A 22508-nucleotide genomic window follows, 5' to 3' on the forward strand; every position below is an offset into this window, starting at 1 on the left:
CTGAGGTTTGAAAAGTATACTTAGATTTTTAGTGATAAAAGGCCAGATTTTGTATATTTCATCTGCATTCTGGGTCTTAATAATTTATACTTGTTGCAGCATGACTTATTGCAAAGGAATCATTTGATTTTTGAAGAAATACTTTAAAATGGACAGAATACCTTTCTTTACAGGAAAAGTAATAGTATATTTAGCTTCCTGAAAGATAGTCAACCAAATAAAATTATTGGTGATAACAGTTACCTGAAGTAAGGAGAAAAGCACTTTTGGCTTTTAGAAAGGAACATGGGAAAGGAGGGCAAGTTTTATTTTTACCTCTGATTGTTTTGTAGGTATTACTGGTTCAGGGGTACCTAGCAAAATCAGGCTGGGGATTTCCAAAAGGAAAAGTAAATAAAGAAGAAGCTCCTCATGATTGTGCTGCTAGAGAGGTGAGTTATTGCAGTTTGAAACAGTAACATTTGGTGGTTATGCTTTGAGTGTGTTTTTTTAGCCATGGAGACTAACTTGTTTGGATCATTTAATCCTCTTTCCAGAACTTGACTGCATGAAGTAACATCTTTTATAATGTAACTGTTGATTCATTTGTCCACATCTATCATTTATTCTTCTCTCATTTGTTTCCATTTTCTTTCATTGTTCATTTTTTATTCTATTATTTAACTTTTTTTTTAGATATCTTCTCCACCTTTCCTTTTAGAATTGGATTTGTTATTGGTTAAATATTTTGGCTATTATAACCTTTGTTTTATGTTTATATTCTTGGCTTCCAGACAAATGCATAATTTGGGCTTTTCTAAGAAATTTATGTTTGTTGCTCAAAACCCACTCTAGCTTCCTCCCACTGCCTGTAGGATCAAGTTTAATTAAGTATTGAAACTCCCTCCCCTACCCCCAACACAAAACTTAGCCATTCCTAAATTTATTTTTCTTTATTCTTAGTCAAAAGAATGAATTCTTTGGTCTCTGAATTTGATTGATTTGTTTCAGCCTCTAGGCTTTTGCATATGTGATTTCCCTACCTGGAAAGTTCTGTCTTCTTCCTGCCTATTCAAATCTTATCTAGGTATCTTTCTAGACCCAGCTCAAATTACTCTTTTTCCCTAAAGGACTGCCACCAACTAGCTCTATATACAGGGCCTGAGTTTCTTTATTTGTAAAATAAGGAAGTTCATTCTTCTTTAAATTGTTTTTTTTAAAAAAATTTATTTATTTATTTGGTTGTGCCGGGTCTTAGTTGTGGCTGGCAGGCTCCTTAGTTGTGGCTTGCCAGCTCCTTAGTTGTGTCACTTGGGCTCCTTGGTTGTGGCATGCGAACTCTCAGTTGCGGATTGCATGTGGGATCTAGTTCCCTGACCAGGGGTAGAACCCAGGCCCCCTGCATGGAGAGCACGGAGTCTTAACCGCTGTGCCACCAGGGAAGTCCCTAAATTCTGTTTATTTTAAAATGTAACCAGTCAGCTGTAGCCCACAGTAATCTGAACTTTAATAGCAATTGCTGTCTTTATCATTCGCTTGGCCTTAACTGTATAGTACCTTGTGATATATTGTATACTGTATTCTTATTTATTAGTTCCTAATCATTTATAACATTACACCTTGTCCTTGACATTTGAGAAGTTGAGCTATGAGGAAGTATGATAAAATGGAAAGAGAACTGGCCTAGAAGTTGAAAGGTTTTTGTTCTAGTATAGTTTTAGTATATGTTGTTCAATAGCCTAGAGACTTTGGGCAAGTCTCTGTAAGACATAAAATGTTTTTAAATTATTTTTTTGCCTGCGTTGGGTCTTAGTTGCGGCACGCAGGATCTTCATTGAGGCATGTGTGATCTTTTTTTTTGTTGTGTGCTGGCTTCTCTCTAGTTATGGTGTGCAGGTTTTCTCTTCTCTAGTTGTGGTGTGTGGGCTCTCTAGTTGAGGTGCCTGGGCTCAGTGGTTGTGGCACGCAGGCTTAGTTTCCCTGCGGCATGTGGGATCTTAGTTCCCCAACCAGGGATTGAACCCGTGTACCCTGCATTGGAAGGCGTATTCTTTACCACTGCAGCACCAGGGAAGTCCCAGATATAGCTAGAAACAAGATCTTCATAACTAGAAGTGATATCTTTAGAATCTAAGCTGGTGGTGATTGAATTTTGAGATGGCAGTATGTATTTTGTGACATATTTTATTTGGGTCTCTTGCCTTATTTATTTTTTGACTCATTGTTTTCCTGTGGCAGTGTTCACTGCCTCATTTAAGTTTGGGTATAATTATTAGTGAGGGATAATAGTTAAAATTCTTATAAACCACTAGTGGTTATTTGCTGTAGAAAAACTATTAGTAGTTATTTTCTTTGGAGTAAGATTTGTTGTTGTTGTTTTTTGTGTTTTTTTGTGGTACGCGGGCCTCTCACTGTTGTGGCCTCTCCCGTTGTGGAGCACAGGCTCCGGACACGCAGGCTCAGTGGCCATGGCTCATGGGCCCAGCTGCTTCGCGGCATGTGGGATCCTCCCGGACCGGGGTACGAACCTGCGTCCCCTGCATCGGCAGGCGGACTCTCAACCACTGCGCCACCAGGGAAGCCCTGGAGTAAGATTTTAAAAATGATTGAAAATGCTGCATTTTAAATTGAGTATGGAACAACTTATCTAAGCAAGTATTTGCAACAGCGTATAGACAAAGCTTTTTCTGTACAAGTAGGTGAAGGTTTATGCCCACCCTTTAAAATCGAAAGCTATTTAGGAAGCAGGTAAGAAATTGCCACATCCTCTAAGAGCTTTTCCTTTCTTTTCTGTATATGGCAGGAGATGTACAGTACTTGTAAAGTCTTCCCTTTTTATACCTTCAATTTTTGTAGTCATCTTGCTTATAAGGAAGGACAAAATGGGAACCATAGCATCCTACTTAGAGGAATTGATCTGTAGATCTTAAACATGGAGTTAGACTAGTCCTACAGTAGTGAGATAGTTGTCCAAGTCCAGAAAAGATAATAACTGGAATAACAGAAATTTAGGCTAAATTGTGTGAAATGAGCTGTCTCTGGAATTGGATCTTCTTGGAGGAATCAAATACCTAACCTTGGAAAAACTGAAGAATGACCCTAGACCCAGGAGTGCTGGAAACCTCCCTCTGATGAGTTTTATGCACTGTATTATAAAGAGTCAGGATGATGCAGAAATAGGATATTCAGGGTAAAAAAGTAAGTTAACCTGTGAACTGAGACAGTTTTCACTTTGGTTTATCTTGTTTGTTCTCTGCTCTGGGATACTAAGATAAAAAGTTGTCCTATCTATGTGATGCTGATTTCAGTAATGACTGTGCATCATTGTAATTTGTAAGAAAGTAAATAAAATTTATTCTTGGGGCGATGGGAAGTGGGAGAATGGAGTGTGGATTGTAGGATCTAAAGAGAATCCTGTGGGGAAAGATACAACCATTATGGGAAATTGTTATCTCCATTTTACAGGTGGGGGTAACTGAAACAGAGCAGTTTAGTAACATGCTCACGGTCTTACAGTAAGCAGCAAAACAGAGATATTTAGGTATTTGGGTTCTGGAGTTGATGTTCTTGACTGCTATATAGGCAGTTAAGGAATATTTATAAATGGGTGAGAATTTCTAAACAGATGAAAACAGAAGGAATTTGTGATTTTTAAGTACCTCTATCTATTTCCTAATAACATTTACCTTTCTGTTGGATCAATATGAATTTTTTCCCCCTGTTTTAGAGTTTTTGTCTTGCTCTGAGGAAAGCACAAGCATACTTAGGAACCACAGTCCTTTAATTTCAGGGAAAAAAATGTTCCCTTTGATAATAAGAATTAATCCTAACTTCTAACCTTTCTGATCTAAATAATAGTCTCTTTTAGCTGATAAAAGAACTTGTCAAAGAAGATTTAACTTTAATTTCTGTAAATTTTGAGGCTAGAAGTTTTAAAGTCAAGTCTTTTGACTTTTATTCCTGATTTTTAAGTGAATACTTTTTTCGTAAAGAGAAAAGTTTTGGGACTAAGGTGGAGCATTGCTGTATTAGTCCACTCAGGCTGCCATAACAAAATACCACAGACTGGGTGGCTTAAACAATAGAAATTTATTTTCTACTTCTCTGGAGGCTGGGAAGTCTAAGATCAAGCTGCCTGCTGATTGACTTCTTGGTGAGGACTCTGATCCTGGCTTGCAGTTGGCTGCCTTTTCTCTGCATGCTCATGTGACCTTTGCCAGGTGCCTGTGTGAGTGCCCCGAGAGCTAGTGTGCTAGCATCTCCTGTTTTTCATAAGGGCACTAGCCCTGTTGGATTAGAGCCCCACCCATATGACCTCATTTAACCTGTGACACCTCCTCAGAGGCCCTATCTCCAAATACAGTCATATTGGGGGTTAGGTCTTCAACGTAAGAATCTTGGAGGGTTCAATCCATAGTAGTTGCCATTTTTGAGTGATGAAGTATTCAACTAGCAGTGCTAGAGTTGCAGTGTATCCTTCTGCCACTTGGTGGTACTGCAGTATAATAAAAGCAACACTGTTTGAGGGAGGGGAGGAACCACCAGTGTCTTAGTTAAAAACCAGATTTTTATTCCATTTATAGGAGTTTATGTTTTTTTTTTGAAGATGTTGAGGGTAGGAGTTATTTATTTATTTATTTTTGCTGTATTGGGTCTTCGTTTCTGTGCGAGGGCTTTCTCTAGTTGTGGCAAGCGGGGGCCACTCTTCATCGCAGTGCGCGGGCCTCTCACTATCGCGGCCTCTCTTGTTGCGGAGCGCAGGCTCCAGACGCGCAGGCTCAGTAGTTGTGGCTCACGGGCCTAGTTGCTCCGCAGCATGTGGGATCTTCCCAGACCAGGGCTCGAACCCGTGTCCCCTGCATTGGCATGTGGATTCTCAACCACTGCGCCACCAGGGAAGTCCCTATTTCTGATCACTTGTATTCAGTGAAGTAGATTTAGGACAGGGATATGAAAAATGTTTTCTAGATATTATTGAAAGACTATATTAGGATAACCTTAGTATATTTTTGTTGTTAGTTGCAGTGAAACACCAACTGTTTTTGAGAAAACAAGGAATACTTGGCAGTTCACTTGTGGTTTCAAGATTTCATATTGTTGCTTATTATTTGTCAGAACAACATATTTTATTCTAATAAAGCTTTAATATGCATTTATGTGATTTAATCTTGATAGAATTTGTACAGAGGAATTATTGGTTTATTCTACCTCTTGTAGGCTTATAGGACATAGATTTTACGCAGAGGATTTCATTGTCTATGCTGGTGTTCTTTGGGTAGCACATTTCTTTACTCTTATGTAGAGATTTTTATCTGATATCATTTGAGACATTAGTCCTATTCCATGTGCCAGGAACATTAAGTCTGTATTATAATACAGGAATGGATTTGATACACAGAAGGTATGGTATTAAAATTTTTATATTTGTTGTCTATACATGTAAGTGAGCTACTAAAATTTTTTCCTGGTAAATATTTGTTGAGAATGAATACCTAATTTTATTATTATTATTTTATTTATTTATTTATTTTTTTTTTTGCGGTACGCGGGCCTCTCACTGCTGTGGCCTCTCCCGTTGCGGAGCACAGGCTCCGGACGCACAAGGCTCAGCGGTCATGGCTCACGGGCCCAGCCGCTCTGCGGCATGTGGGATCTTCCCGGAACGGGGCACGAACCCGTGTCCCGTGCATTGGCAGGCGGACTCTCAACCACTGCACCACCAGGGAAGCCCATGAATACCTAATTTTAGAGGTAAATCAGTCTTTATCACTTTTAGAATTGAGGTCTGTCACTATATTATGTTTATTCTAAGTTTGGTTGTACAGGGTTTCAAGCTGCCTTTGTTAAACTAGGCTGATGGCCTCATGTTGTACCATTTCCTCTCATATAATTCTTCAGCTGTAGCCATTCCCAGCTATGTGAATGGAATGTCTTTTTCTTTCTATCTGGCAAACTTCTGTTCATCTTTCAAGTCCTAGCTCAAGTGTATCCAGCAGAATAGGATGCTGCCCATGACAGCCTTCCAGAGGTGACCACCCCAACTCACAATCACACCTTACCTTTAACCAAGGCTGAGTTAGGCACCCTGATTCTGTACTCCCATAGAACCCACCTACCTTTTGGCACGTATATCATATTGCAGTTATCATTTCTTTTTTAGATGGAGCTCTTTAAAGAGCAGCGCTTGCTTTATTCATTTCTGAAGTCAGTGCCTAGGACAGTACTTACCACTTACTAAGCACACAGGATATATTTGAATGAATGCACTAGAAAAACCTAAACATTAATTACATGTTACTCTTTAAAATTGTGTTACTATTGAGAGAATTTCAAGTATAGAGAAAAATAGTAAGAATAATATAAAGAATAGATTCACCTGTTAATATTTTGCCATATTTGCTTTATTACTTTTGATACATATGGGTGAATGGTTTTTATTATTATTGCTAAATACTTTAGGAGTAAATTGCAGACAAAATGCCCCTTAACCCCTAATTATTTACGCATGTAAATTTTAAGAAGTGGGAAGTTCTCTTATATAAGCACAGTGTAATTATCAAATTCAGGAGTGGGACATTGATAGGTTCTGTTATCTAACGGACAATTCATATTCATATTTACTAGTTGATCCATTATGGTCCTTTTCTGCAGTTTCCACCCCCTTCTCCCTCCACGATCCTATCCAGGCTCATGTACTGTATTTGCATTTAATTGTTATGTTTTCAGTCTCTAATCTGAAACAGCCCCTCGGTCCTCCAATACTCGTTTTAGTAAGCATGTATTCAGTTAGATTCTGTTTGGTAACAGGCTCTGCTCACAAGGAACTTAGAATATACAGTTTACCTTTAGCATAGTTTCTAATTATTATACAGACATACGTGACTGGAATGTATACTAATTTCTGATTATAAGGTATTATTCAAAGAAGGTAGTTAAAGGGAATAACTGTAAAAATAGAATTAAGAACTATATAAAGTTATTTTAAAACTTTTTTGTTGGAGGATAAGAACATAAAATACACTAATCTTAACAGGTTATTCATTTTTATATATGTATATACCTGTGAAACCACCACCTAGGTCAAAGAATATTTTCAGCACCTCAGAAGATTCTTTCCTGCCCCTTCTTAGTCAATGCCTTCTTTCCCCCACATTTCCTGAAGGGAACCACTATCTTGACTTCTATCGCCATTGATTAGTTTTGCCTGGTCTTGAGCTTCATATAATTAGGATTTTGCAATAGTTATTCTTTGTGTTTTATGTCTTTGGCTCAGTATAATGCCTGTGAGATTCATCTATGTTGTTGTGTATATTAGCAGTTGGTCCTTTTTAATTGCTCTTTGTTATATTCCAGTGTACAAATATACCACAGTTTGTCCATTCTCTTATGCATTGGATTGTATCCAGTTTTTGGCTATTCAGAATAAAACTGCTGTAAATATTCTTATACATGTCCTTTGAGGAAAATAAGCCTTCATTTCTCTAGGAGTGGAATTATTGAGTCATAGGGAAGTTGCATATCTACTGCCAATGGTTTTCCAGGTGGTTGAACCAATTTACATTCCCACCACCCGCATATGAGAGTTCTAGTTGTCCTGACCTACACATAGAATTACCAATTTAAAAATTTTTATCCCATGTTCATGGAGTGCGAGAATTAATATTGTTTAATGTCATTACTGCCAAAAACCATGTCTAGATTCAGTGTGATCCCTTTCAAGATTTCAATGACATTATTTTTACAGAATTAGAAAAGAAATTCTAAAATGTATATGTAACCACCAAAGACTCTGAATAGCCAAAGCAATCCTGAGAAAGAAGAACAAAGTGGAAGGCATCACACTGCCTGATTTCAAGCTATACTATAAAGCTATAGTAATTAAAACAGTATGGCACTGGTATAAAAACAGACAAATATATAGATCAATGGAATAGAACTGAGATCCCAGAAATAAACCCACACGTATATGGTCAGCTAATATTTGAAGAGGGAGCCAAGAAAACTGAATGGAGAAAAGAAGTCTCTTCAGTAAATTGTGCTGGAGAAATTGGATATTCTCATGTAAAAGAATGAAACTAGATCCCTGACTTATACCACTCACAGAAGTTAACTTGAAATGGATTAAATACTTAAATTTAAATGTAAGACCTGAAACTATAAAACTCCTAGAAGAAAACAGGATAAAAACTCCTTGACATGGGTATTGGCAATGATTTTTTGGCTATGACACCAAAAGCATAAGCACCAAAATAAGCAAGTGCGACTACATCAACCCAAAAGCTTCTGTACAGCAAGAGAAACAGTCAACAAAGTAGAACGACAGCCTACGGAATGGGAGAAAATACTCGAAAACCATATATTTGATAAGGGGTTAATAGCTAAAATGTATAAAGAACTCATACAACTCAACAAATAATTCAATTAAAAAATGGGCAAAAGACCTGAATATACATTTTTCCAAAGAAGATAGAGGAATGGCTAATGGAATGGAAGATAGAGGTATGTGAAAAGATGCTCAACATCACTAGGTTATTAGGCAAATAGAAATCAAAACCACAATGATATATCTCTTATGCCTGTTAGAATGGCCACCTTAAAAAGACAGATGAATGTGGAGAAAAGGGATCCCTTGTTCACTGTTACTGAGATTGTAAACTGGTACAGTCACTATGCAAAGCTGTATGGAGGATCCTCAAAAAATTAAATTACAACTACCATATGATCCAGCAATTCCACTAGTGGGAATATATCCAAAGGAAATGAAAATGCTAACTTGAAAAGGTATCTGCATTCTTATGTTCATAGCATTTTTTACAACAGCCAAGACATGGAAACAACCTAAGTGTTCATCGATGAATGGTTAAAGAATATGTGGTATGTTATATTCACAATGGAATATATTTCAGCTGTTAAAAAAAAAAAGAATCCTGCCATTTGCGCTATGGATGGACATTGAGAGCATTATGCAAAATGAAATAAGTCAGACAAAGACAGGTACTGTATGGTCTCACTTACATGTGGAATTTGAAAAAACAAAACTCATAGAGGGAGAGATCAGTTTTGTGGTTATCAGAGGGTGTGTGCGTGTAGAGGAGAATTGTAGGAAGCTGGTCAAAAGGCACAAACTGAGTTAGAAGATAAATAAGTACTAGGGATGCAGTGAACAACATGATGACTGTAGTTAACACTGCTGTATGATACGTATGTAAGTTGCTTAGAGAGTAGATCCTAAGAGTTATCATTACAGTGAGTTCTCATTACAAGTCAAACCGTTAAGCTGTACACCTTAAAGTTAAGCAATGGTATATATCAATTATATCAGTAAAACTGGGAAAAATTTTATGGTCATTCCTCAATATATACAAAAAGTTAATTATGTTGTATATCTGAAGTTAATATAATGTTAATTATATCAATTAAAAAAAATTTTAGTCATTCTCATGGGAATGTAATTGTCATTGTGCTTCTAATTTATGTATCTCTGAAGTCTAATGATGTTGACCACATTGTCATATTCTTATTGGCCATTTGAATGTGCTCTTTTATTAAGTACCCACTTACATGTTACCCATTTTTTTAAAAAGTTGGTTTACTTGTCCTGTGGATATATAGGACTTTTTAATATAGTCTGGGTTTGAGTGTATTGTGAATGTCTTCTGGTTTATGTCTTCCCTTTTGACCTTCTTAATGGAAACTCTGAAGAGAAACAATTTTATGTCACTGATGTGTAAACTTTCAGGTAAACCAGTCCTAATTGTTACAGTTATAAATCTAATATCCATCCTGATTGATTTACAATTAAAACAATTTTTTTTAAGCTATGTCTGAAGCAGTAGAGTAGGGTAGACCTTAGTTGCAAAGAAAAGGAAAACCAAAGTATCTGGACTTTCACTCCAGATAGCATACATGAGTTGTGAAATAAATCCACAATTGGTAAAAGAATTTTATTTTGGAAAAGGTGTATAGTTTTGGTTTAGGACAAGAAAACTTTTTTTTTTTTTTGGTAGCATATCTGTATTTCTGTTCCCACTCTGTCATTTCTAGAAGTAGGAAATACAAATAATGTCTGTTTTTTCTATATACCATAGAGCAGTTTTCAAGTAAGTATATTCACCTAGTATCTTGAAATTAGGGAAAGGTAGTATACAGAAATGAGTTAGGTGTCGTAGAGGAGCTTAAATTGGGAGTTACAGTCTACACATGTTTGAGACAAGTATAGATGTGCCCTTGTTGAGGAAGGTAGAAAGATGTACCTTTCTCTTGTCAGATGTACTGGCAAGAGAAGGAGGGAAGAGACAAAAAAAAAATGGATAGAAATATCTCCTTCACACCCATACCTTGTAAGAGATTCAGCTGTGCATGTTCTGTCCCACTGATTGGTTAGAAGGTGCTGAAACTAGAGGCAAGAGGAGGAACGAACTCCAGTGTAAAAGATGCACACTGGTTACTAGACACTAAAGCTCCAAAGCCTTTTCATTTGGGGGTGAAGTGGGGAAGGACTTGGTCACAGAACACAAATGTTATCTGAAGGAGAACTTTAAGGCTAGAAGGTACCAGTGCTTTTTAAATTTTAAGCAGAAGCCTGGGATTTTAATCAAATTAAGAATGGCTCCTCTGGCTGAAGGAAAAGGTGAGGGTTAGATGTGACATTTTATTCCTGAGATTTACGCTCCTGCAGTCCTTGAGGCACGGTGAGGAAAGGCAGTTTTAGAACCATTAATCCACTTCACTAGTTCTCATTTTTAGTGCATTTACAACACCTCCCCCCCCCACACACGTGCAAATGTGGTTGTAGCTATACTCTTGGAATCTGCCCACTTAAATATTAGTATTAATCACATTCCGTTTTCATGTTTGAGAAATGGTTTTCTTTGTGAAAGACGGGGGCTCCCAACCCCTGGGCCACGGAATGGTACCAGTCAGCAGCCTGTTAGGAACCAGGCTGCACGGCAGGAGGTGAGCGGCGCCCACCCAGCCCTGCAACCCTGGTCCGTGGAAAAATTGTCTTCCACGAAACGGGCCGCTGGTGTAAGACACTTTTCATTCTGTAGCTTGGTATACATATAGATTTGTGGTTGCGGTGAATAAAATCCATATGGAGTTCCCAGTGACTTCCCACAGAGTGGGAACCACTGATGTATTCTAACATCTTAAGGGTTCTGGACCCAATTACATTTTGTGTGTGTGTGTGTGTGTGTGTGTGTGTGTGGACCCAATTACATTGTGTGTGTGTGTGTGTGTGTGTGTGTGTGTGTGTGTGTGTGTGTGTGTAGGGGGTGTTTCCCTACACCAGCAAGCAAGTTTTGGACGTGTCAGCTGGGTGTCCTACAATTCAACTCAATTCTGACGCTATCTACCTGGAGATAGCATCCCATTCCACATGTTAAGGGCTCAGTCCCATAAGACCCTCCTTTGCTTCAGATGCCAATCGCAAGTCCAGGTTGTCATTTGTGCTTCTGAGCTCCTCCTTGGGTTTGATTAATTTGCTAGAGTGATTCGCAGAATTCAGAATTCAGTTTTTCTTACTAGATTATCAGTTTATTGTAATAAAAGGATATAACTCAGAAATAGCCAAATGGAAGACATAAATACATAGGGCAAGGTATAGGGAAAGGGCAAGGAGCTTTCATGCTCTCTTCTAGAGCACTGCTATGCCCAAATCTTCATGTGTTCACCAAACCAGAAACTCTCCTTTTGGGTTTTTAGGGGGGGCTTCATTTCATAGTCATGATTGATTAAATCATTGGCCATTAGCGATTGAGCTCAATCCCGGGAGGTGTGGGGGAGGAGGGGCTGAAAGTTCCAGCCCTCTTAATCACCTGGCGACCAGCTTCAGTCCTTACTCAATCCTTACAGGGGCTTCTTAAGTCACCTAATTAACATAACAAAAGACACTCTTGCTTTCGTCACTTAAGACATTCCAAGGGTTTTAGGAGATCTTGTACCAGAAAGGGGGACAGTGACCAAATATATATTATTGTAAGTCACAATTTCCCACGTTGCCCTTCACTGAATAGGTGAAGAAACTTAGGCTCAGGTATGCAAGGAGGTTTTTCCATAGTGAACAGTTCAACAGAGGCACAGCTAGAACTAGACCCTGAAATATTCTGACTTTTTCCTTAGTGGTTTTTAAATGAATGAATGAATGTATGTATGGCTGCGTTGGGTCTTCGTTGCTGCGTGTGGGCTTGTCTCTAGTTGTGGCGAGTGGGGGCCACTCTTCGTTGCGGTGCGCCGGCTTCTCATTGGGGTGGCGTCTCTTTGTTGCAGAGCTCGGGCTCTAGGCGCGCCGGCTTGGTTAATTGTGGCATGTGGGCTCAGTAGTTGTGGCATACGGGCTTAGTTGCTCCGTAGCTTGTGGGAATCTTCCCGGACCAGGGCTCGAACCCGTGTCCCCTGCATTGGCAGGCAGATTCTTAACCACTGCTCCACCAGGGAAGTCCCAAATTTTTGTCTTTGATATAAACAAATTTTAATGAACTGAAGGTCTAACAGCAAAACTTGAAAATCATCATCCAAATTTGTTATTTCCAGGTCTTTGAAGAAACTGGTTTTGATATTAAAGATTATATTTGTAAGGATGATTACATTGAACTTCGAATCAATGACCAGCTTGCTCGTTTGTACATCATTCCAGGAATTCCAAAAGATACCAAATTTAACCCGAAAACCAGAAGAGAAATTCGGGTATGTAATTGAAAAGTATTTTCAGATTGCTGGACAGTATCCCAATTAAACGATGTAGGAAATTGCTTTTAGAAACTCCTTGATAATAAGTAACTAACAAAATGAATTATTTTCTTGTGTTTCAGAACATTGAGTGGTTCTCCATTGAGAAATTGCCCTGTCATAGAAATGATATGACCCCAAAATCCAAACTTGGTTTGGCACCAAACAAATTTTTTATGGCCATTCCTTTTATCAGGTATGTTCTTATTTCTTTAAATACAAAACTTCATAAATTCTGATAGTGAGTTTCTTTACATAGCCAAGTTTTAAAATTGAATTCTTAATGTTTCCATAGACCATTAAGGGACTGGCTTTCTCGAAGATTTGGCGATTCCTCAGATAGCGACAATGGATTTTCCTCAGCTGGTAGTACACCAGCTAAACCCACTGTGGAAAAATTGAGGTAAAGAAATATATGCGTAGGATTCTGACTTTTTGATAGTTTTTAATGCAGTGACATTTTGCTTATAAAGTTTGTAGAGGTGTTGGCTTCCTTTTTGTAGGCACTATTTTGTTACTGGTCTCACAAATAATTGAAAAAAATTTTAAGGGTTTTTGATGAGAGGTTAGTGGAATTTGGAAAGGAGCTTCAGGCATATTTTAAAATGGTATACATAAGAGCTTATCAACTTTTTAGATGGATAGACAGACTATGAGGAAAAGACAAAAATCCTCTGTATGTATATTTATACTGTTACTTCCCTGTTCTCATATCTTTACTTTAGAAATAATTGAGTTTCTGAAGATGGTTGAATGGGGGGAATATATTGAAGTTTGTTTTGTGTAGAGGAGATGAGGGATGCTGGTGTATGTATAATTTGTTCAGAAAGATAGCACTGTGAAGGCTTGGGCTGGCTTCTTTTCTTTCCCTAGCCTAGACTGTATATTATAAAGAGTGACTATTACATGGACATGAACCGCAAAGAGCATTTTCTTGGTTGGAATGTAATTGTATCCAAATCACAATTATAGAGTAGGCTGAGTAAGTAATTTTCTTAAATAAGTATATGTATTTGTAATCAGCTTGCTAGAACTTTGCCTTTGTTAGGTTCAGAGAGAGTTGCTTTTTATACTTTCTCTAATTTAGGTGTTCTGTTTTTATCCCAGAGCTTTAAAAAGTAAACAATAGGAGTAACACATCTGCAGTCAATATTTTTTAAACACATAGGGAATATTCCATTTTAGTTGAATTTTATGAGGATAGGAGATTAGACTAAATGCCTTGAAAGGTCATTTCTGCCTTTCAGAATCTATGATTATAATCACCAAATTATATACTACTAAACATAAGGGAAGCAGTAAAAAGGAAAAAGAGTAAAGTAGACAGGAATGTAGTCAAGATTTAAAAAATCCAATCACTACTAAAAAGTCATGAAATAGTGACACTGTTTGAAAAGAAATTGTGTCACTGTTCATATTTGGGAGAATCTGTCCACCATAGTGTGTGATAAGATTCCCACATATTTCAGCCAGTGTTAGGGTTTGTGGTCCTAGAGAATGGAATGAGACAATAAATAACTTCTTTAACCAAATTTCAGGTTGCTTAGGCAGGGTGGTGTCTGTTTTTAGCATATAGAATAACATCTATTGATGTGTTGGAGGAAATATCTGAGTTTTGTCTAAAGAAAGAGTAGAGAGTCTGCAATTTAATTACAGTTTTTAAATGGGAAAGGGGACAGATTCTGAAATATTCAAAAACAATCTTACTATAATATGGATCTTGGGATCAGTGGCTCTGGACTGTATTACACATGTATGTGGTACTACAGAATACGATTTCTTATCTTTACTACAAACTACTGTTACAGTTGGTTTCTTTTGCATAAGTATTTGAGACTGGATCTTTATTTAATTTGCTTCTCCATCGTTTTTGAGCTCCTGAATTTTTTGCTGCACGATGTAGCTTAATTTTTCAGATCCTCTTCCAGCATGGCCGGGGTCCGTAACTGACCTGTGCCAGATCAAATTCCATACTTAAGCATCCTAGTAAAGAATTGAGAATTGAGTTGTCTGTCCTGTTAAGAAGGAAGATCCACTGACATTTGTTTGTTTCGACTAGATTGATTTATTGAATTTATTACTAAATTTATGAAAGAATTATTTTCTTCAGTTGTGTTTCTTTTTGCGGGGTGGGGGGGCATGCATCACAGCTTGCGGGATCTTAGTTCCCCAACCAGGGATCGAACCCGTGCCCCCTGCACGGGAAGCGCAGAGTCCTAACCACTGGACCGCCAGGGAACTCCCCAGATTTTTAAAAGTACATTTATAGGGAGGAAGTGGTATCAATAAATTTAGGAAACTTTGGGATTAAAAATAACAGAGTATTAATTCATTCAAGAAATATGGAATGCTAGGCACTCCTCTGGGTGCTGGGGGTAAAGTGATAGGCAGAGTCAACAAGAATCCCCTGCCCTCATGGAACTTATACTCCAGTGGGCAGAGATAGACAGTAAATAAAGTAAAATTTGTAGTCTGTAAGATAAACTAACAGGTGTTAGAAAGACTATAAGTGAAAATTTTCTGATCTGATTTTTATTTTTTAAATCTTGGTGTAGTCGAACCAAATTCCGCCACAGTCAGCAATTATTTCCTGAAGGTTCTCCCGGTGACCAGTGGGTAAAGCACAGGCAACCACTGCAACAAAAACCATATAATAATAATCATTCTGAAATGTCTGACCTTTTAAAAGCAAAGGTGAGTGATACACATTTAAAGATTTTCATAACTTTAGCTCATTTGACTTTGGAATGTATCTGAGTTGAGGAATTACAGATTAACAGTTGTAGAGTTCTGAATTGTTAATCCAAGGCTCCTGTGTTTCTGACTTGTGATTTGAAGTAGGGATGAGCCTCCTTAACCTTTACAGCTTTGGTATTAATCCAGTGTAGTAAGTAATATGAATTAACATCTGATTTTGGTAAATGTGCTACCAGTGAAAGGTTCATTACTGTGTTGTATTCTGGTGTATGATTATATTACAGTTTATTTATCCATTCTACTCTTAGTGGACATGTTTGTTGTTTCCACTTTGGGGCTTTTACAAACCAAACTGCTATGAATATTTCTGTACATGTCTTTTGAGGAACATACACAGTTCTTTTGGGTATATAGAATTGGGTAGAAATGTTGGAGCAGTGGATATGCCTATGTTCTTGAGTATATACTCAATATTCTCGGGTAATTTATATCCCCAGCAAAATATATGAGAGTTCCATTTGTTCCACATCCTTACTAATCCATGGTAGTATCTGCCTTTATTACTTTAGCCATCTATTTGGGTACCACTCTTTTTATTTTCATTCTTTTAAAAATATACTGGTTTCATCAAAATTAAAAACTTTTGTGCGTCAGAGATCACTATCAAAAGAGAAGAGACAGCCCATGGAATGGGAGAATTTGCAAATCATATATCTAATGGATTAATATCCAGGATATATGGAGAACTCCTACAATTCAATTACAAACAAAACAACCCAATTAAAAAAATGGGTAGACACCTTGAATAGACATTTCTTTAAAGAATATATACAAATGGCCAATAAGCACATGAAACGATGCTCTCAATCATTAGTAGAATGCAAATCAAAACCACAGGAGATACTATTAATACCCACTAGGTAGGAAGTAATAAAAATGTAATTAAAAAATGGAGAATAATAAGTGCTGACAAGAATGTAGGGAAATTGGAACCCGTGTCCATTGCAGGTGGGAATGTAAAATGGTGCAGCTGCCATGGAAAACAGTTTGGATGGTTCGTCAAATAGTTAAACATAGAATTACCATATGACCCAGCAATTCCATTCCTAGGCTCATACTCAAAAGAATTGAAAGCAGGGACTTAAACAGGTAACTTATATCCCAGTGTTCACAGTAGCATTATTCATGATAGCCAAAAGGTGGAAACAACCCATGTGTCAACCCATGTGTCTGTCAGCAGATTAATGGATAAACAAAATAAACATATAGAGGAATATTATTTGGCCTTAAAAAGGAATGAAAGGGACTTCCCTGGTGTTCCAGTGGTTAAGACTCCACGCTCCCAATGCAGGGGGCCCGGGTTGGATCCCTGGTCAGGGAACTGGATCCCTCATGCTGCAGCTAAGACCCAATGCAGCCAAATGAATAAATAAATATTTAAAAAAAAAAAGGAATGAAATTATGATACGTACGTGCTACAACATCAATGAACCTTAAACACATGCTAAGTGAAATAAGCCATACACAAAAGGACAAATATTGTATGACTCCACTTACATGAGGTGCCTAGTATAGACAAATTTATAGACAGAAATTAACTTGAGGTTACCAGGGCTGAGGGACAGGAGGGAATATGGAATTATTTAATAGGTACGAAGTTCTGTTTAGATGATGAAAAAGTTTTGGAGATGGATACTGGTGGTGGTTGCACAACATTGTGACTATACACTGCCACTGAGTTGTACATTTAAAAGTGGTTCAAGTGCTAAATTTTATGTATATGGTACCGCAATAAAAGGTAAATACCGAGAAGAATGGGATGAAATTGAATTAAAAGTCTGTGGTAACATGACTGCTGTATTTCCCTACCTTTCTTTCTTTAAATTAGCTTGTTGTTTTCAAGCTATTTTAGGAACTGCTTAATTTTTTCTGTAGGTAGATAGAATGTACATAAATGTATTTTTATACATTTTATAATAATAATAAAATTATTCTGCTCACTGTTTTAGCTAGTCCTCTTAAATAGCTGTCTTTTTAAGACCTCTAAGGCCAAATTAATGTTTAAAAACTTTGTGTTTTAAGTTAAACTTAGAGTTATTTTCTAAGAAAATTAACTCGTTAAAGCAGTATAATAGCAAGATGTCAACTACTGCATGTTTAGGTTTTAGGTCTAAATTTAGGGATAATGGCCCAAATTTTAAAAACCAGTTGTCTTTATTATTTTGTATAAAAAGAGATTATTAATTTAAAAAATCCCTATTTGTTTATTAATAATTTAAAGCAGATTTTAGGGTAACAGTGATCACATCGGCTGCCTGTTTCCAGCTTTAAGGACTGTAGTCAATGGGCCTAAGTGTTCCCTCACAGAGAGGTTTTCTTTGGCAGTCACATAAGGTTTTCAAAGTTGTTCCTCTCCTTGCTCCCATTATTCTTTTACTCCTCATGCTTGTAAACACAGTCTGTGAGCAGAAATGGCATAAGGCAAGAGGTGTGGAAAGATTCCTAGGGACCATTATATTTGCTGTTTCATATCTTTTGAGGACTCTTGCTTTGTGAAGCACTATCTTCTATAAGAAAATATATTGATAGTGGTTCTCCAGTGTTTAAGGAAGGTTTTGGGTGGGGGTGCTTTGCTGAACTCTGATTCAACCAGCTAAATACATTCATAGGGGTATATTGTTTTATCCTATTTCATTATGCTATAGGTTTACATTTTATTTCTTCTTATTGGAAAAACAGAGTCAAAGTATGAGGGGAAATGGCAGAAAACAGTATCAAGAGTCACCTAATCAAAAGAAAAGAACAAATGGGGTCCACAGCCAGCCAGGCAAGCAGCAGAATCCCTTGATGGTAAGAGTTAACAGCTCTCATGCTAAGAAGGCAGTTCACGCTTTTTAAGATGGGGCAAGGGCATTGGCGAGGCACGTTGAATTGATATATTGACAGGATTTTTATGAACCTGCTGTGTGCGCACTATTCACCCACTAAAAAAATCTCTGCCTACTCTCAATTATAGGTTTATCACATTGATTCAAATGTGCAACTGATCTTTACTTTTTATGTGGGTATTTATTTATTTATTATTTTTTAAATTAATTTTTATTGGAGTATAGTTGATTTACAATGTTGTGTTAGTTTCTGCTGTACAGCAAAGTGAATCAGTTATACATATATCCACTCTTTTTCAGATTCTGTTCCCATATATAGGTCATTACAGAGTATTGAGTAGAGTTCCCTGTGCTATACTGTAGGTTCTTGTTGGTTATCTATATGTGGGTATTTAGATTTATTTTAATACTTTGGAAACAGTGTGTAGTCAACCCTGCTTTCTAGACAAGTCCTAAGTATTCTCTCTATATTTTTCTAAATAGAGTCTGTATTATTTTAATGAAGTTAAAAGTTTGGAATAACATCACAGTGTTTTTGTTTTCTTCAAGTTGATAGAATTTAGAAAACGAAAATAAATAAAACACAATATTCATAGCCAGTGTCATAGTCATTAGACTAGGCTGAAAGACAAATACGTGTGAGCATTTTAAGGCATTTACTTCCATTCTTTTAGTCTGTGTTCCAGAAGGTAATTCATAAACTGGTAAGTCTCCTTGCTTATCTTTTCTGTAAGTCCCAGTATTTCTTTCCTTTTTTTAAAAGATGTATTTATTTTATTTTTATTATTTTTTAAAATTAATTTATTTTTGGCTGTGTTGGGTCTTCATTGCTGCACGCAGGCTTCCTCTAGTTGCAGTGAGCGGGGGCTACTGTTTGTTGTGGTGTGCGGGCTGCTCATTGTGGTGGCTTCTTTGTTGCGGAGCGTGGGCTCTAGGTGTGCGGGCTTCAGTAGTTGTGGCTTGTGGCCTCAGTAGTTGTGGCGCACGGGCTTAGTTGCTCCGTGGCATGTGGGATCTTCCCAGACCAGGGATCGAACCTGTGTCCTCTGTATTGGCAGGCAGATTCTTAACCACTGCACCACCAGGGAAGTCCCAGTCCTGGTATTTCTATGTTGAATTTTCTTATTGTATCTTCACCTATTTTTCTTTCTTTAACAGTGGGTGATAATAGTAATTTCAAGTTTTTAACAAAAGTATTTTCCTTGAATTCCCTAGGTGCTGTTGATTTAACTTGGGGTGTATTGATTCCACTAGCAAGCACATGTTAAAGATCAGTTTACTGTTAGACTACTTGCCCTTTACTATTATTGTACTCCACTCTGGTAGAAATAGTGACAAGAACAAAGAAGAGTCTTAATAGATGGTCAGAAGGCTTTTAATCTCATTCAACATCTGTCCCTAACAAAAGCTGCACAGATTAAAATGATAGTACTATACAAATGTTAATTCTCCTCAAATTAATACATAGATTTAATTCAATACCAATCAAAATCCTTGATTTTTTGGGGGGAACTTCACAAATGACTCTCATATTTGTCTAAAAGAACTTGAATAAATTTTTTATAAGTTCTTAAAATAAAGTTAATGATGGAGAACAAGTATATGAACAGCTTATAAGGGAAGAACTAAAAGTGACTGATAAATGTATAAATGTGTAATCAAAGAAAGTAAAATAAAACAGGATGCCACTTTTCCTCATTAGATTGGCAAGGATGAAAAGATAGCCACTTATGTATTGTTGAGAATATTGAGAACCCTTAAGAATTGCTAATTGGTACAGCCTCCTAGAGAGTAGTTTGGCTATATTGAAAGCCTGAAAAAGTTCTTACCTTGTTTCCCTAGAAGAGAAATTTAAAGAATATTCACTCCATTGCTCTTAGTTATGAAAACATGGAAATAATCTAAATATCCAAGAAGATAATACTAAATGCAATATCGTAGATCTATGCCATAGACTACCATGTAGTCATTAAAAGTGATGGTGTAGATTTGTATTTATTGAAAAAGGAATATGTTCATAGTATATACATTTAAAAAGTGGGTTATATCCTTTTTGACCCACCTCCTAGAGAAATGGAAATAAAAACAAAAATAAACAAATGGGACCTAATGAAACTTAAAAGCTTTTGCACAGCAAAGGAAAACATAAACAAAACAAAAAGACAACCCTCAGAATGGGAGAAAATATTTGCAAATGAAGCAACTGACAAAGATTAATCTCCAAAATTTACAAGCAGCTGATGTGGCTCAATATTAAAAAAAACAAACAATCCAATCCAAAAATAGGCAGAAGACCTAAACAGATATTTCTCCAAAGAAGATATACAGATTGCCAACAAACACATGAAAGGATGCTCAGCATCACTAATCATATGTATAGCTGATTCACTTTGTTATAAAGCCAAAACTAATAACACCATTGTAAAGCAATTATACTCTAATAATATGTTAAAAAAAAAAAAAAAGATCCTGCAGGGCAAAGGCAAAAAACTACAATGAGATATCATCTCACACTGGTCAGAATGGCCATCATCAAAAAATCTACAAACAATAAATGCTGGAGAGGGTGTGGAGAAAAGGGAACCCTCTTGCACTGTTGGTGGGAATGTAAATTGATACAGCCACTATGGAGAACAGTATGGAGGTTCCTTAAAAAACTAAAAATAGAACTACCATATGACCCAGCAATCCCACTACTGGGCATAAACCCTGAGAAAACAATAATTCAAAAAGAGTCATGTACCAAAATGTTCATTGTAGTTCTGTTTACAATAGCCAGGACATGGAAGCAACCTAAGTGTCCATCAACAGATGAATGGATAAAGAAGATGTGGCACATATATACAATGGAATATTACTCAGCCATAAAAAGAAACGAAATTGAGTTATTTGTAATGAGGTGGGTGGACCTAGAGTCTGTTATACAGAGTGAAGTAAGTCAAAGAGAAAAATAAATACTGTATGCTAACACATATATATGGAATCTTAAAAAAATGTGGTTCTGAAGAACCTAGGAGCAGGACAGGAATAAAGACGCAGATGTAGAGAATGGACTTGAGGACACGGGGAGTGGGAAGGGTAAGCTGAGATGAAGTGAGAGAGTGGCATGGACATATATACACTACCAAATGTAAAACAGAGAGCTAGTGGGAAACAGCCGCATAGCACAGGGAGATCAGCTCGGTGCTTTGTGTCCACCTAGATGGGTGGGATAGGGAGGGTGGGAAGGAGATGCAAGAGGGGGGAGATATGGGGATATATGTATATGTATAGCTGATTCACTTTGTTATAAAGCAGAAACTAACACACCATTGTAAAGCAATTATACTCCAATAAAGATGTTAAAAAATGGGTTATAGAATACTATGTATAGAATAATTCTGTTTGTTACATAATTATATGAAAATACATTCACACATATCTTCACAGAAAAAAAGCTGGAAAGATGTACTGGAGTGTTAATAGTAATTATCTCTGGGTTGAGAAATTTAATGAATAATTTTCTTGTTTTCTGGTGTTTCCATATTGTATGTGTATTCAAGAGCTAAAAACAGTTTTAGGCTTAAAAAAATAAAAATAAAATTAAAAATACCAATGCAAGGTGGGCATGGTGATTATATGGTTTAATTCTCTTCCTGAGAAATTTGATACTATATCTCCTTATTTATAATTGAAATAACTGGAGATGGTATGTTGTGTGTTTGTGTTTTTTAATAGAAATGTGAAAAAAAACTTCATCCACGAAAGCTTCAGGATACTTTTGAAACAGGCAAGTCATTTTCTTTTTAAAATTTCTGCTGGTTGGGATTTGGTTTGGTTTTGAAGTAACCTTGATTTTAGTGGTGCATGACGAACTGTGATAGATAAGCTGAAAGAGTTGCACATGGTCTGTAGAGAGTTCATATATATGGTCAAGTTCTCTAAATATGAAACTGGCTAAAATAAATTTATTTAAATTATTTGCCCTTTCACTGTGCTATTTCTTTTGCGAATGTGAAGCCTTGGTGCTGTGCATGAATATTGTAAATAAATAAATAATTGCTTAAGGGTTAGGGAGTAGACCCAAGTAACATAATGGTGAGGAGAAACCTCATTCTCACATATATGTAAGGGGAGTGCTAACTTCAGAAGGGAAACATTTCCCCCTTACTTGAGGTAATGATCAACTTGTTAAGATGGTACTAAGGATAGCTTTTATTAAAATGACATTTGGAA

General features: G+C 36.9%; 1 protein-coding gene across 2 annotated transcripts in view; it reads left to right on the plus strand.

Moving 5' to 3' along the window:
* Positions 1-22508, plus strand: part of DCP2 (decapping mRNA 2) — a 51248-nt gene that overhangs the window by 18367 nt on the left and 10373 nt on the right. For both annotated transcript variants that reach the window (XM_027100139.1, XM_027100145.1), the window contains exons 4-10: positions 333-431; positions 12514-12666; positions 12792-12904; positions 13004-13111; positions 15264-15402; positions 18145-18255; positions 22011-22062. In XM_027100139.1, the coding sequence (XP_026955940.1) occupies positions 333-431; positions 12514-12666; positions 12792-12904; positions 13004-13111; positions 15264-15402; positions 18145-18255; positions 22011-22062 (775 nt within the window). The remainder of the gene's footprint in view (positions 1-332; positions 432-12513; positions 12667-12791; positions 12905-13003; positions 13112-15263; positions 15403-18144; positions 18256-22010; positions 22063-22508) is intronic.

The sequence above is a fragment of the Aethalodelphis obliquidens genome, unplaced genomic scaffold (genome assembly GCF_003676395.1).
Source record: "Aethalodelphis obliquidens isolate GAN/ISIS:26980383/991018 unplaced genomic scaffold, ASM367639v1 scaffold4, whole genome shotgun sequence".
Taxonomy (NCBI): domain Eukaryota; kingdom Metazoa; phylum Chordata; class Mammalia; order Artiodactyla; family Delphinidae; genus Aethalodelphis; species Aethalodelphis obliquidens.